We start from the raw sequence: 16,411 nt of genomic DNA on the forward strand, positions 1-16,411 counted from the left end.
ACCTCCCCCACCACACCCCTCTCCTCAGCGCCCCACACACACCCCCTATAATCACCTACTCTGGGTCAAAATAGGAAAGACTCTGCAATTAGTCAAAGGCACTTGCTAATAAATAAATTTATCAGCATGGAAAATGTCTACCTACCCATTCTTGGATACAATTCAGGGATTGTACAAAGGGATTGCCACATCAAGTTGTGCTTAGCTGGGAGTAGTACCAGTCCTCTAAGTGGTGATTTCTGGTTTTCATGAGGCTCAGGGGGCTGCTTCTGGAATTTCTGTGAGAGTCAAGGGCTGAATTGTGTTCCTTCAAAACATATATGTTCAAATCCTAAATCCCAGCACCTCAGAATGCAGCTGCATTTGGAGATAGAGTCTTTTAAGAGGTAATTGAGGGTCGAGGGTGGTGATTCACACCTGTAATCCTAGCACTTTGGGAGGTCAAAGTGGAAAGATTGAGGCCCAGAGTTCGAGACCAGCCTGGGAAAAAAGTGAGACCCCATCTCTACAAAAAATGAAAGTATTAGCCAAGTATGGTGGTGCACACCTGAGTCCCAGCTACTTTGGAAGCTGAGGCAGGCAAATTGCCTGAGCCCAGGCATTCAAGACTGCAGTGAGCTATGACTGTGCCATTACACCCCAGCCTAGGAAACAGAGGTAGACCCTACCTCTGAAATTAAAAATCGAATAAAGAGCGAGAAAAGGACATTAGGACACACAGAGAGGAACAACCATGTGAAGATACAGAGAGATGATCATCTACAAGCTGAGGAAAGGAGCCTCAAAGAAACCAACTTCATCCACATCCTGATCTTAGACATCCAGCCTCCAGAACTGAGAAAAAAATAAATTTGTGTCATTTAAGCCACCCAGTACTTTGTTGTGGCAACCCTAGCAAGTTAATACATAGTGGTCAAGGACCACCTAACAAAGGGGCATTTTGAGAAGCACTAACATTGCCAAGAGCTAATACCCCAAGAAAGTCCACACAGAAATAAACTGAATTATGTCATCAAAGATCTTCACAACACACAGTCAGTCCAGGTACACATAGGCAGATATCTCCATCACTGCCCTGTGCATCTGACCTGTGTTGAGGTCTTGCTATTTAGCTGTTATACCTTTCTAGAAGTTCCATGGGCCAGGTATTGGCACCTGGCTTGGGAAAACCTCATCTAAGACATCAGGAAAATTGCTTATCAAAAACACTGTTGCCTTATCCACTTCCCAGAAGTTGGTCCATATCATATAGTCAATAAGGGAGCCCAGTCTCAGTTCATTCTGGTTCTGCAGAGTCTGAATATTTCATCTGTTTCAATGTCAGACCCAGAGCCCCCAGAGCCAGCATCATTTCCCAAGAACCATGATCAGAAACATGGTGAATGTCCTTTAGACCCCAGAATGAGGAGACCAAGCCCTGGACATCCTTCCAGCTCACCATCTATTTGGGTGAATCCAGGTCTTCACCTTGGTAATGACTTGACATGTGTCTCTGGGACCTTACTACACCCAGGGTGCTGATCATGACATGTTTAGGGCACATCCCATGTCAGTCCATGAAGAGGCAAGACTTTTTATGAAAGAGCAGAAGATTCTCATCTTTAAGATTCAACAGGAACATTTCCTCTCACAAATCCAATATGTAGTTTTGTCACAAGAGAGATCATTCCAGCTGCCACCTTTATTCATGCTGGCACAGTCCTCTTCATTCATGTTGTTGGGTTCCTCTGGGTCCCAGAAGCTATATGGAGGGAAAAGCAGGCATGGAGGAAGGGATTTTTAGGGTGGTAAAATTTTTCTGTGCAATACTGTAATCTCAAATGCGTGGAATTATGCGTTTGTTGAAACTCATAGAATGAGCCAGGTGCCAAGGTTCGCACCCATAGTCACAGCTATTCAGGAAACAGGAGGATCACTTGAGTCCAGGAGATTCAGACCAGGCTAGACAACATAGCAAGACCCCATATCAAAAAAATATGTATAGATTATATATGTATACTCATAGAATTGCGTGGCACAAAGAGGAAACCCTAGTGTAAACTATGGACTTTAGTTAATAATAATAATGCATCGGCACTCATCAACTGTAACAAATGCACCACACCAATACAAGATGGTTATGTGCAGGAGAGATGGGGTATATAAAAAACCTCTGTACTATCTACTCGATGTTTCTATAAACCTAAAATTGTTCTAAAAAATAATGTCTATTAATTTAAAAATATATATATATGAGGCTGGGCATGGTGGCTCATATCTGTAATCCCAGCATTTTGGGAGGCATCGGTGAGACTATCATTTGAGACCAGGAGTTTTAGATTAACCAGGGCAACATAGCAAGACTCTGTCTATACAAAAAAAAAAAGAATTTTTTGTTTGCAGTTTTGGCCGGGCCGGGTTTGAACCCCCCACTTCCAGTATAGGGGGCCGGCACCCTCCTCCTTGAGCTACAGGCACTGCCCTGTCTGTACAAAAATTGAAAGAGAGTCAAATGTGGTGGTGCATGCCTGTAGTCCCAGCTTCTTGGGAGGCTGAGGCAAGAGGATCACTCAAGCCCAGCAGTCTGAGCTGTAGTAAACTATGATTGCACCACTGTACTCCAGCCTGGGCAACAGAGCAAGACTTCATCTCAAAAAAAAAGTCAAATCCTGCTCATAATTTTAGAAAATTGCAAAATCTCCCTCACCCTGAAACCTCCTTTATTTTTTTCTTCTCCCAACCATTGGCCTTGGAAAGTTTGAAGTATCTGAGCAGTTATACTAGAAGGCTAAGATATTCCAGTGGAGGGAAAATTACAGGTACACAAACCAGAAGGCTCATCACCAAAAAAAGCCCCTTTTTCCACTCCTGTCTTGACAGATTCTAGGGAACCTGTCAGCTTGGACTGCAAAGGCAACAAGCACACAGGGAAGAGGGATACCCAGGGGTAGTACACCAACATAATGACCAGTGCTGCAAGTGCATCCCAATCAGGATCCGTAGGGCCTTCTCTTCTAGGCACAAATCTTTTAGTTATTAGTTGATGCAAAAGTCCAAAGAGTAACAGGAAGATCCTCAGGGGTGTAAGGGCAATGACAATATGCCAACCAGAAAAGGTATTTTTCCGTATTTAAAATCATGAGGCTGAGGCAGGAGGATCACTTGAAGCCTGGAGTTCAAGACCAGGCTGGGCAACATAGCAAGACCCTCATCTCTATCTTTTAGTTAAAAAAAAAAAAAAAAAAGGCTTGGCACCTGTAGCTCAAGCAGCTAGGGTGCCAGCCACATACACCAGAGCTGGTGAGTTCAAATCCAGCCCAGGCCTGCCAAACAATAATGATAACTGCAACCAAAAAATAGCTGGGCATTGTGGTAGTCACCTGTAGTCCCAGCTACTTGAGAGGCTGAGGTAAGAGAATCGCTTAAGCCCAAGAGTTGGAATTTGCTGTGAGCTGTGATGCCACAGTACTCTACGCAGGGTGACAGCTTGAGATTCTGTCTCAAAAAAAAAAAAAATCTGATACAGCCATACTAGTACAAAGCAGCTCCTGACTTCAACCACCCACTTCCTTGCCTTCTCTTCTCCCAATGGTCAGGCCCATAGAGGAAGCAGAGACCCCAGGAACTCTGGGCACTTGCCTTAATGTAACAGGTGACCCATCCAGCCACCTCCAGTCCCCTTCTTTGTGCTTGTCATGCAGTCCCAGCCAGTAGACCCGTGGGGAGCGGTGAGCCTTGGCCACAAAATTCTGTAAATACAAATTTCATTCACCCATCAGTTCCTCTACATGACCCTCAGGGTGAGGGCCTGACCTCTACAGTGTCCCACACATTTGGAACTTGAGAATACCACCCAGGCAGCACCTGTGGCTCAAGGAGTAGGGCACTGGCCCCATATGCTGGAAGTGGTAGGTTCATACCCAGCCCCAGCCAAAAACTGCAAAAAAAAAGTTAGAATACCACCACTTCCCCATAGCAGGATCAACACCTTCCTCTCACTGAAGCATATGTGATGGGAATAATCATGCTGCTTTTTCTCATGCAATCTGAGAACCAAGCTGTGCCTCAATTTCCCCATCTGTACAATGGGATAACATTAGCTACCTCCTCATAGGGTTTTTTGTGAGGATTAAATGGGTTAATCCACTTACGGTGCTTAGAATAGTGTCTGGTACACAGTAAGTACTACGACATCTTAATATTTAGCATTATAATACTTAAGTAGCATTTTTAACAACAGTAACTGTTGTCTTCTCAGTTTCCCTGGGACTTTTGCCCCACCCTGCAGCCTTAATCTGCATCCAGGCAACAAAAGAGTTCATTGCTTCAGGAAAAGAGTAAAAAGAGAAAGAAAAATAAATTTCCTGACTTTGATAGTTCAAAATCCCAGGGCTTTGGAAGAAAAGAAAGGGTTTACCTCAAAGACAAAACATTAGAAAGAAAATGTGATTTAAAAACAAGTCCTCTGTAGGTAAAGTAATTTATGGTAAGGAAAATCAGACCAGTGATTGCAGGTGGGAGTGTGGCAGTGAGAGATTAACTAGAAAAGGGGTATGAAAGGATTTTCTAGGGGGGTGGAAAATTCATAAATTTTGGTTGACTTGACAGTTACATGGGCAATTGTCAAAAACACTGCTCGTACCTTTATGCTCTGTGCATTTTACTATATGCAAATCACGCATCATTCACCCAACTTATCACCAGACCAAGATTCTCTAAGATGTGGGGTGGCAGATCACAATGGGAAGGAAATTATGAAGGTGTAGATGGTCCCAGAGGGAGGAACACTGAACCCCAACGCTGGTGAGCCCCAGGTGATGTCAAAAACCCCAGGAGGATTTGAAAACTCTACAGAGAAAAAAAAAAAAAAAAAACTCTGAGTGTTATTTCCTCGGTAAAGCCCCAGAGAGGCATCAGAAAACCATGGAAGAGAGGCAAGGGCTGCCTGTCCCATCCAATCAGATGGAGCCTTGGCAGCCTTCACAGTTTGTTAGACCCCAGAATAGGGCAGAAAAAGCAAAAAGATCTTTTGCACCCAAGAACATCAAGGAAGAGGGAAAGAGGCCTCCAGACCCAAGTGGGACACCTCAGGGGCAGCCCTGAGGCCTTCTGGCCCACTGAGTGCCAGAAAACCAGAAGAATATCTAACACATAGAGAGTCCTTGCTATTTCTAGACACCGAAGTGTCTAGAAGTTTCATCTTAAGAAACTCATCTGTCTTGACCATCACTGGATGTAAATTAGTACCCAGCACATAGTAAATTCTCAGGAAACGTTGGTTGAATTAACAAATTAATAAGCAAGCTATGCAGGCATCCCCTGTGGCTCACAGGAGTAGGGTGCCAGCCCCATACCAGAGGTGGTGGGTTCAAACCTGATCCCAGCCAAAAACTGTAAAAAAAAGAAAAAAGAAGCAAGCTATGCACTTTGAACAGATTATCTCATTGGATCCACATGATGACCCACTGAAGCAAATATTATCATTATACCCATTTTGTAAATGAGAAAATCAAGCCACAGAGAGGTTAAATAACTTGTCTAGAATCATCCAGTCCATGGATATCTCAGTGTATACCAGTCTGGAATAAAAACATCAAGGACTAGACATGTACTCTCCTCCACCTTAACTCCATACAAGCTGTCCCCACTCAGAAGAAAAATGGGGGAACCCAACAGACTGAGATTAAATGCCCACCATCCAGGCATAATGGGAACTCAAGCCAGAAACCAAAATGAGTAATTTGAAAAAGAAATCGTCAGGCCAGGCATGGTGGCTCATGTCTGTAATCCTAGCACTCTAGGAGGTTGAGGCCAGCAGATTGCTTGAGCTCAGGAGTTTGACACCTCTCTGAGCCAGAGAGAGACCCTAGCTCTAAAAATAGGCTGGTGTTATAGTGAGTGCATATAGTCCCAGCTACTAGGGAGGCTGAGGCAAGAGAATCAGGAGCCCAGGAGTTTGAGGTTGCTGAAAGCTATGATGCCACGGCACTCAACCCCAGGGCGACTGAGCGAGACTCTGTCTCAAAAAAAAACAAAAAAAACAGAGTCATGTTTCTTGTCAACCTGAGTTTAGGGAATATGATTTATACCTTCCCCATTTTCATTATCTAATAGAATCCTTTCAAAATGCTCTAGACAGCTACTTATAAATATGAAATTATGAAACAGGGATAAAAAACAAGGAAGGCATGCAGGAGAAAATAAGAAGAAGATAATAGACCTAAATCCAACCAAATCAATAAGTATATTAAATGTAAATGCCTAAATAAAAGCTAGCAATTGTCAGGTCATATTTTTAAAATCCAAGACCCCACTATGTACTTATACAAGAGTCCCATTTTAAATATAATGACATAAATTGGTTGAAGGTGAGAGAACCTTGCAAACAATAATCATATAGTGCTATCATGTTCACGGTCATGACCACAGACTGCGAAGCCGGCTACCTGGGCTCAGCTCCCAGCTCTGATGCATACTTGTGAGTGACCACAGGCAAATTGCTTAAATGCACTGTGCCTCAGTTTCCTCACCTGTGAAGTACAAATTATATGTACTGTATACAAATGATAATAGACTTAATGGTAATAGTATTAAGTCATTGAAATTATTCACAAATATGCCAGTTCTACCTGGATGCACAGGTGGGACCTTATTTTTCCACCATCTTAAAGGATAGAAGTGTCCGTGTGACTTGTTTTGTGAGTGGAACTAAGTGGAAGCTTTGAGGACCAGCATCTGATTTGCCTCATACACATTCATCATTGAGCTATGAAGACTGTTACTGAAGCATAAAATAACTTCTTGGCTATACACTAATTTATAGGGTTCTTGTGAGAATTATGTATGTTAGTGCATGTAAGATGTAAGGTATTTGTAACAAAGTCTAAAAAATAGAAAGTGCCAGCTAAGAGACAGCCACTATTAAAATCTCAATATTAGACATAAAGGCTAGATTTGTAAAAGTTAAATAAACAAAATCAGGATTTGGACTCAAAGCATAGCCTCTTAACTTCTGCATAATACTATCTCAGCAAGCGCTTGCAAAGCTTTAATAGCTCTAAAGTAAAGGGAAGGCTGTTTAAATACTAGAAGAGAGGCAGGCTGGCCCTGCTGGTTCTCAAAGACTTAGTGGAGACAACTCACCTGCTCAGCAAAGTTACTGATAATGACCAAGTGAGAGTAATTCTCCTGGCAGAACTTCCGGGCTTCATCCCATGACTTGGTGCTTGGGGAGAAGTAGTAACACTTGCCTTCGAAAGGGACCCAGCCTTCAGGACAGGTGACTCTGGTACATTCTGGGTAACAGATGGGATGCTATCAGGATGGCTTAAGAGCCAGAGGCATGTACATGTATGCCACACACATTGGAGCAGGCTACGCACTGCTCAACTCCAAATGGCATCGTTCACATAGACTGCACTGAGGATCATTTCCACAGAGTTATGTAATGTCCCAGCACTACCGTGTCCCCCAACTCTGGGTAGTTCTAATAAGTCCCACTCACCTAATAAGCCCCGAAGTTCCACCAGGGACTGGTTGGTGCCTGCTCTGACACGATCAATGTCCTTCTTCAGACCAGCTAGTCCTGCCATGCCAGTCACTATCAGAAAGGATGAGTTTAAGGGTTAGAGACCCAAAACCCCGTATGCCCACCCACCTGCCCACCTACCCACCACGGACCACAGACACACCAGAGAAAAGCAGAGTCATGCTCCCCACTACAGCCACATCTACTAAGTCAGGTTGGACTTCAAAAACCACATGTGGAGTGCCCAGGAGTCCTAAAGTGGCTCAGAGAAGGTTCAATCCCTGGATTTGGGGAAGAGGGGATATGGTGGACATCCTGAAGGAGATGGTTTTTGAAGGAAGAGGGTGATCAGTAACCTGGGAGAGAGGGAAGGCACAGGAGGCAGGGCATCTTCAGAGCAAAGATGCAGAGGCAAGTGTGTTGGGGGAGGCTGTAGGGTAGGGGAAGAGGGAATCTCAGAGGAGCCGGAGTGCGAAGTAGGATGAGGTCTGATGTCTGGATTCTGGGATGCCATGCTGAAGGTTTCACACTGGGCTCTGTGCAATGAAAAGCCATCAGTGAGTTTTAAGCAGATGATTTAACACATATGAGTGTATTCACATGAGAGATACTAGTAATGATGTGTGAAGGTAAAGATATGTTTGTATATAAAGGACTTCAAAGTAGGCTCAGCGTCAGTAGCACAGTGGTTACGGAGCTGGCCACATGCACTGAGGCTGGAAGGTTTGAACCCGGCCTGAGCCTGCTAAACGACAATAACAACTGCAACAAAAAATAGCCAGGCATTGTGGCGGGCACCTATAGTCCCAGAGACTGGGGAGGCTGAGGCAAGAGAATCCCTGAAACCCAAGAGTTTGAGGTTGCTGTGAGCTATGATGCTACAGCACTCTACCAGGGCAACATAGTGAGACTCTGTCTCAAAAAATAAGAAGAAGAATATACATCTAGGTTCCCTTTGTATGTGGCCAATTAAAATATATGTTCAACAAAAATGTGGGAATAAATCAAGGAAACAAAGACATGAAATAAAGAAAATATAAGAATCAACAAAAGAACATGTTGGCTGGGTGCAGCGGCTCACACCTGTAATCTAACCCTCTGGGGAGCCAAGGTGCAAAGATCACTTGAGCTCAAGAGTTCTAGACCAGCCTGAGCAATAGTGAGACCCCATCTCTACTAAAAATAGAAAAATTATCCCAGCACAATGGCAGATACCTGTAGTCTCAGTTACTTGAGAGGCTGAGGCAATTGCCCAAGCCCAGGAGTTTGAGGTTGCTATGAGCCATGATGACGCCACTGCACTATAGCCTGGGCAACAGAGTGAGATCTGTCTCACAAGAAAAAAAAAAAGGAAAAGAAAATGTTGAAGGGAATTCCTAAAACGAAGTTCAAAAATAAACAAAGATGTTCTGCAGCTGCCTTATAATTCAGTACACAGAGTATGGAACAGGAGAACAAAAATATCAGTGAAGCAGGGCCACAGCGTTGAAATAAAAATGATATATTAACTAAAGTGTTTTGCTGAAGTGTTTTGACTACATTGCAAGAAGGCTTACACAAGTGAGTTTTCGACAATAGAGTTTTACACATACTTTGAGAGTAAAGCAAATAGAAAGGGACTATAAGAAAGACAGAATTAGGCTCGGCGCCTGTGGCTCAAGCGGCTAAGGCGCCAGCCACATACACCTAAGGTGGCAGGTTCGAATCCCCAGCCTGGGCCCGCCAAACAACAATGATGGCTGCAACCGAAAAATAGCCAAGCATTGTGGCGGGCACCTGTGGTCCCAGCTACTTGGGAGGCTGAGGCAGGAGACTCGCTTGAGCCCAGGAGTTGGAGGTTGCTGTGAGCTGTGACGCCACGGCACTCTACCCAGGGGGATAGCTTGAGGCTCCGTCTCAAAAAAAAAAAAAAAAAAAAAAAGAAAGACAGAATTATACTATAACACGGCAAAAATGTTGGAATAAAAAAATGAAATCAAGGTACTACATCCCTCATATTTAACTAAAATGGCATAGGTTTAATGATGCAAATAGATTATACTTTATAATTAAGTGTGATTTATTATTATTGGTAAATATGAGAAGTGGAAAAGCTGGGGGCTGAGGAGTGAAGAGAAGGATGAAACAGGCTGAATCCTTGAGCAGAATGGCTTGATGTGAGGCACGGAGTGAGGCAGTGTGGGAGGGAGCAATTCTCAGACTTCCTCAGTCCTGGAAAGGTCACCCAGCCCAGAAGATTCTCCTACAACTTATGTGTGTATTCTCGCTTTTCCTCCACGGTCTTTGCCCTCTTCCAATGCTCACTAGTTCAGTAAATGGCCTTTCAGTTGAACAAAATAGAACTTTAAGACATACGGATATAGATACGTTACCTTTGACATTCCTCCCTCTTGCTCAATGACATTCCCCATCCATCCTTAGCTCCGGCAATTTTACCTTCAAAACTTTTCGGCTCCACCACTGCGCTCCATCCCCATGTCTACAGCCCTCATCCAAACCATCATCCTCTCTCAGCTGCCCAACTACACCATCTTCCTCCCTTGTATTTATGACGTGGCCTCCTACCACAGGGCACATCATGCACATGCACATCCCTGGTCCTCTCAATCCCTCACCTGGTTAATTCCTTCTTTTCTCTTCCTTTACTCCGTAATATCACCATTGCCCTAAGGAAGCCTTATATGACCCCCCCCTCAAAGATACAATCCAGATTCCTTGTTAAGGACACTTAGAGAGGTACACTGAAGACTTAAAGGAGGGGAGGGAGGGCATAGAGAGGGATGAAAATTGCCTATGGGTATAACATACACCATTCAGGTGATGAGTACCTTAGAAGCCCAGCCTTCACTGCTATATAATACACACATGTAATAGAATTCAACTTATACCCCCTAAATCCATTGAAATTTTTTTCAAAGATTTCTTGTTAGACATTTTCATAGAACTGCATCTCTCTTCCTTTGAATTGCTCATCAGAATTTGGAATTTTATATTCATTTGAGTAATAATCTGATTAATGGTTGTCTATGCCTGTGCTGTCCATGAGAAATAAAATGTGAACCAGTTACATAATTTTACATTTGCTAATAACTGACTTTTTAAAAGCCAAAAGAAAAACAGGTAAAATTGATTTGAATAATTTTTATTTATCTCTATATACCCATAATATTATGTTTCGGTGTATAATCAATGTTTTAAAATTATTAGCTGGATATTTTACAATGCATTCTTTTCTTGAAGCAAATGTTTTACATTGGTGTATATTTTATAATTCAAGGTACATCTCATTTGGGACCAACCACATTTCAAGTACTCAACAGCTACATGTAGCTTGTGACTACCATATTGGACAGTAAAGTCTGGACACACACACACAGGCACACACAATACTCCACAGTGACAGGGACTGCGTCTGCTATGTTCACCATTCTACCCGCCTCATGGTTCCTAGCACAATGGCTGGCAAAGAATAAAGCTGGTCCTAGATTTGGGTTTAAGGATTGGGCACAGTAGCTCATGCTTGTAATCCTAGAACTTTGGGAAACTGAGGTAGAAGGATTGCTTGAGGCCAGGAGTTCAAGACCAGCCTGTGCAACTTAGCCAGACCCTAAGTTGAGAAACATTAGCCAGGCGTGGTGGCGCATGCCTGTAGTCCCAGCTACTCGGGAGACTGATTACTTGAGCCCAGGAATTTGAGGTTGCAGTGAGCTGTGAGGACACCATTTCACTCTAGCCCAGGTGACAAAATATTCATGGCATGAAGTAATGATTGAAAGCACTCACCATTTGCTTGCCACACCATCTGTTGAAAGGTTAACATCCTCAGTTCTTCCATCACCTCCTGGTCTATGAGGAGGAGTATAGGTTGAGTCTAGGGCCTACCATGTCCCATCCCCACACAGCCTCTCTCCTTGCCCCATCCTGGCCCTACTCACACTTAATCAGTGTCACAGTCAGACTGATGCAGCCCAGGAGCAGTGATACCACCACCAGCACACACAGGTACACCATTAGTCTCTCCTCCTGGCAGCACCCAGGACTTCCAGACTTCTGACTGAGCCAAGGCACTGGAGTTGCTAGAGAATGTGAGCGGAGACAGAGACATAGACACTAGTGCTTCAGAAAGTAAGAAGGAATCCTTAAGCCTGTCTCCAAGAGCAGGAGCCAGAGGTCTATAGTCATGACCGTTCTGCCAGATGGTCAGCAAGAGTGTGATGGGGAGATTGAATGTTCTTGAGAGGCCCAGAGTATTCATGGAGCATTTACTGTATACTAAGTAAGCATCACATTACAACTTTCTTATCAGATCTTCATCATTATGATGTAGATATAAGAATTATTCTGATTTTGTTTTTAGAGACAGGGTCTTGCTATGTTGCCCAGGCTGGTCTTAAACTTCTGGTCTCAAGTGGTCCTTCCCCTTGGCATCCCAAAGTGATGGGACTGAAGGCATGAGCCACCATGCCAAGCCAGAGTTATTCCCATTTGACAAGTAAGTAGACTGAGGCTTGGTGAAGTAACAAATGACTTGGACCCAGATCTGTGCTTAATATCCATGATGCATTATCTTCTCTGACCAAGCTGCTCCCCATTCAAGGAAGCCTGTGAACCCTTGCTTGTGGGGCAAAGAACATTTCCCACATCTTATGCAAGCAAGAGGTGGAGACTGTCAATTACCCAGCAGGCACCCTGGGTCCCTGGGGGGATCTGGCCTTGTCACTGGGAGAAGCTGCTTCTTGTTTTTTCCGTTTGGTTTTTTAGAGACAGGATGTCACTCTGTTTCGCAGGCTAGAGTGCATAGCATTGTGATAGCTCACTACATCCTTGAACTCCTGGGCTCAAGAGATCCTCCTACCTCAACTTCCAGAGTAGCTGGGACTATAGGCACCCAGCTAATTTTATTTTTTGCTTTATTTATTGTAGAGATGGGATCTTCCTACATTGCCATGGGGTCTTGGACTCCTGGCCTCAAGTAACTCTCCTGCCTCAGCCTCCAAATTCAGCTTCCTAAAGAATTTACGCTGACTCAATTTTCACTCTAGAGCTGGAGGTCTAAATCAAATACACTGGCCACTGTCAGAGGGGCCATCAGGAATCCTAAAGGGGATGAGGACTTACCAGCTAGGGATGGCTGAAATGGAGGAGGCTCCAGATCAATGCCTGGGAGAAAGGAAGAGAGAGGTTTATTCAGAAGATGTGCAAAGATTCTGTCTTCCAAGATGAACAAGCTCTGCTTTATTCTCTGCTCAGAATTAGGCAGCAGGGAGGAAACTTCCAAATGCCCCTCTTTGGCTTCTTGAAGGGTCTTCCCACTGCTCACCCAGTTGAGGAGGTACACAGGGGACAGGGGTGAGGTCCAGGCCTGGAAGGAATCAGAAAGGCATCAGTCATTCTGAGTAGGGCTTCAGCCAGGTAAGCAGAAAAGATCCCAGCAATAGACTCTCACCTATTTTCTTTGGGGGCTTGCAAGGAAGTGGAGGGTTCTCTGATTTCTTTTCTGAGGAAGGGAGGAATAGGTACTCAGATCCAGAACAGGGCAAACCCAGCACTGGGTCTCCAGCCCCTCCACCCCCCAGCCACAACTCACCTGCCCTTGGGGGCCGTGGCGGAGCAATCAAACCTGGAGAAGAGAAGCTTCAAGTTAGGGTAGGTCTGAAGACGGGAATGAGATTGAAGGAAGTGATGGAAACAGAGTTAGGATTGCAGTGAAAGGTTGGATGGAGTTAGAGATGGGGTTGGGCCAGGCAAGGTGGCTCATGCCTATAACCCCAGCATTTGGAGAAGCCAAGGAGGGAGGATCACTTGAGACCAGGAGCTCCAGACCAGCCTGGACAACATAGAGACCCTATCTCTACAAAAAAAAAAAAAAACCAGAAAAATTAGCCAGTGTATGGGGGCGTGTGCTTATAGTCCCACTATTCAGGGGACTAAGGCAGGAGGATCACTTGAGCCCAAGAATTTGAAGCCACAGTAAGCTATGATTGTACCACCCACTCCAGCCTGGATGACAGAGCAAGACCCTGGATGTGGGAGGAGGGTTATGATTTGGGGTGTAGTTAGGGCAAAGAATGGAGTTGTTGCTGGGTTTAGAAATGAGAAAGAAGTTCAGGTTGGGTTGTAGTTGGGGTATGGAGATGAAGTTGGATTTGGGAACCCAGAAGGGGCTGCATGTGGAGATGGGAGGGAGCTGTGATTGGGGACAGGGTGGCCCTGAAAATGAGAATTGAGCTGCTCTTAGAGTTGGGTTTGAGGATCACATTAGGGTCATGCTGGAGTTGGAGATGGAGCAGTTAGGGCACAGCCCAGTTCACCTCCTATCTCATGCAAAACCTCATGGTATCCCTGGACCACCGTCCTCCCAGGGTGGCCCCACTCTTGACTCAGGGATAGGAGATGGAGAACCCCAGCCCTCATGGAATGGTCTCTGTCTACAATGCCCAGCTAATGCCCCCTGGCAACTCAATTCCCTCTATTCCTCCAGGGCACACCTGGCCTTGAGGAAGTCCTCTTACCTGGCTTGGGTGGAAGGTCCTTGTAGGGTGGGGCTGTGTTCTCATAGTCATCATCATCATCCTCACCCATGGACCCTTCCAAAGGAAAAGCATGGTCAGTCAAAGCCCAGTCCATCTATCTTCCTCTATCTCTCAGGCCCTGGGCCCTGCCCCAGCTGCTCCAAGGTGGTGATGCTGCAAGCTACTTCCTGACCACAGCCTGCCCCCAACCTGAGCCTGGTCAGGGCCTTGCCTGGTGGGTGTGGGCATGCAGAGTTAGTATACATGGTGTTCACACCTGTCAGCCCAGTCCACAAGGATCCCTCATGGCCTCAGGGTCCCCCATGGGAGGTCACTCAGGAAAACCTCTCAAACCTGGCTCGGCGCCTATAGCTCAACCGGCTAAGGCGCCAGCCACGTACACCTAAGGTGGCGGATTCGAATCCCCAGCCCGGACCGCCAAACAACAATGACGGCTGCAACCAAAAAATAGCCGGGCGTTGTGGCGGGCACCTGTGGTCCCAGCTACTTGGGAGGCGGAGGCAGGAGACTCACTTGAGCCCAGGAGTTGGAGATTGCTGTGAGCTGTAATGCCACGGCACTCTACCCAGGGGGACAGCTTGAGGCTCTGTCTCAAAAAAAAAAAAAAAAAAACCTCTCAAACCGCCACTTTTATATCTACGTGTCATATTCTTGTTGAAGCTAGGCCACACAAGTCTAAATAAAACCCAGGCCTTGGGTATAAATGAAAAGAAATTGGGAAGCCAAACATCCACTCATAGTTTTCTTATTTTTTTTTTCTTTTGAGACAGAGTCTCACTATGTTGCCCTCGGAGGTGGCATCACAGCTCACAGCAACCTCAAACTCTTGGGCTTAAGCGATTCTCTTGCCTCAGCCTCCTGAGTAGCTGGGACTACAGGCACCCACCAAAATGCCTGGCTATTTTTTTGTTGCAGTTGTCATTGTTGTTTAGCTGGCCCATGCCGGGTTCAGACTCACCAGCCTGGATGTTTGTGGCCGGCGCACTACCCACTGAGCTACCAGCACCACCCCACTCGTAGTTCTCTAAGCACCAGCTTTCATGTTGCAGAGACTTTGGACCCAGCGTCCTGGGTCTGTCTTCCTAGCAAATGTCTTCTTGTCCCTCAAGTTCTACTCTGTAGTCCCCTCTTCTTATCCCCACCATTGCAGGCAGAGGCCTCAATCCTCCATGGGATTTCCCCAATCTCTTGTTTCCTCTCCTCTCACCCAAAGCTGTGCCCCAAACTGCCTCCCCCATTACACTGGCATATTGTCACAGGCAGGGTCTAGGTTTCTTTTTCTTTCTTTCTTTCTTTTTTTTTTATTGAGACAGAGTCTCACTCTGTCACCCTCAGCAGAGTGCAGTGGCATCGCAGCTCACAGAAACTTCAAACTGTTGGGCTTCAGCGATTCTCTTGCCTCAGCCCACCTAATACCTGGGACTACAGGCACCCACCACAATGCCAGCTATTTTTTTGTTTTGTTTTGTTTTTTGTTTAGCAGGCCCAGGCCGAGATTGAACTCACCAGCCCCAGAAAATGTGGCCAGCACCCCAGTCACTGAGCTACGGGTGCCCAGCCAGAATCTAGGTTTTTTTAAGCACCTGCCATGCTGGTGCCTGGCAGGGACTGGGTGCACAGGACACTGGACACTGATCGTGTGTCTACAATGGCAGCTAATGCCCCCTGGCAACTGAACTCCCTCTATTCCTCTAGGGCACACCTGGTCTCCAGGAAGTCCTCTTACCTGGCTTGGGTGGAAGGTCCTTGTAGGGTGGGGCCGTGTTCTCATAGTCATCAGCATCATCCTCTTCCATGTACCCTTTCAGAGGAAAGCCATGGTCAGAGCCCAGTCCATTCCTCACTCTGGCCCTGGCTCAAGATGGAGACACAGCAACCTGTTTCCTAACTACAGCCAGTCCCCAGTCTGAGCCTGGACAGGGCCTTACCTAGAGGGTCCGGGCACGCAGAGTTAGTATACATGCTGTACACAGAAGAAAGGAACACAAGAAGCCTGATGAGTGTCAGTGAGGGCTTGGCCGCTTCCGCCTCTTCTCCTTCCTACACAAGTGTCTGGGCCTCTCTCAATTCTCTCTTCCTTTAAAAGTCAAGTACATGCAAATCTACCTTGAGGGGAAGCCCCCACACCACACACACACACACACACACACACACACACACAATGCCATTCTCCCTAGTTTGGATTCGGGTGTAGAAGAAACAATGATCGCAGCCCCTGCCCTTTAGCTCCCACAGAGCACCAAGCCTTGGATGAAAAAGATGGATAAGTTCCGTCCTTCAAGGAACTTTCGATCTAGACAAGAGAGACAATAAACCAGTAAAGAAACATAGAAACAAACAATATAGTTTTGATATGTATTTTACTTTTAGT

General features: G+C 45.5%; 1 protein-coding gene across 1 annotated transcript; it reads right to left on the reverse strand.

Annotated features, from left to right (window-relative positions):
* Positions 1–771: 771 nt before the first annotated feature.
* CLEC17A (C-type lectin domain containing 17A) lies at positions 772–16,051 on the reverse strand. The gene is made up of 13 exons (XM_003797885.2): positions 15,969–16,051; positions 15,767–15,841; positions 14,020–14,094; positions 13,095–13,127; positions 12,954–13,004; positions 12,828–12,869; positions 12,626–12,667; positions 11,443–11,583; positions 11,291–11,353; positions 7,484–7,579; positions 7,123–7,274; positions 3,619–3,728; positions 772–1,741 (listed from the first exon to the last, which is right to left on the reverse strand). The coding sequence occupies exons 1-13, from the start codon at positions 16,000–16,002 to the stop codon at positions 1,609–1,611; spliced, it is 1,047 nt and encodes a 348-aa protein (XP_003797933.2). The 5' UTR covers positions 16,003–16,051; the 3' UTR covers positions 772–1,608.
* Positions 16,052–16,411: the final 360 nt, after the last annotated feature.

Source organism: Otolemur garnettii, unplaced genomic scaffold (genome assembly GCF_000181295.1).
Source record: "Otolemur garnettii isolate 467f Iridium unplaced genomic scaffold, OtoGar3 scaffold00127, whole genome shotgun sequence".
NCBI lineage: Eukaryota > Metazoa > Chordata > Mammalia > Primates > Galagidae > Otolemur > Otolemur garnettii.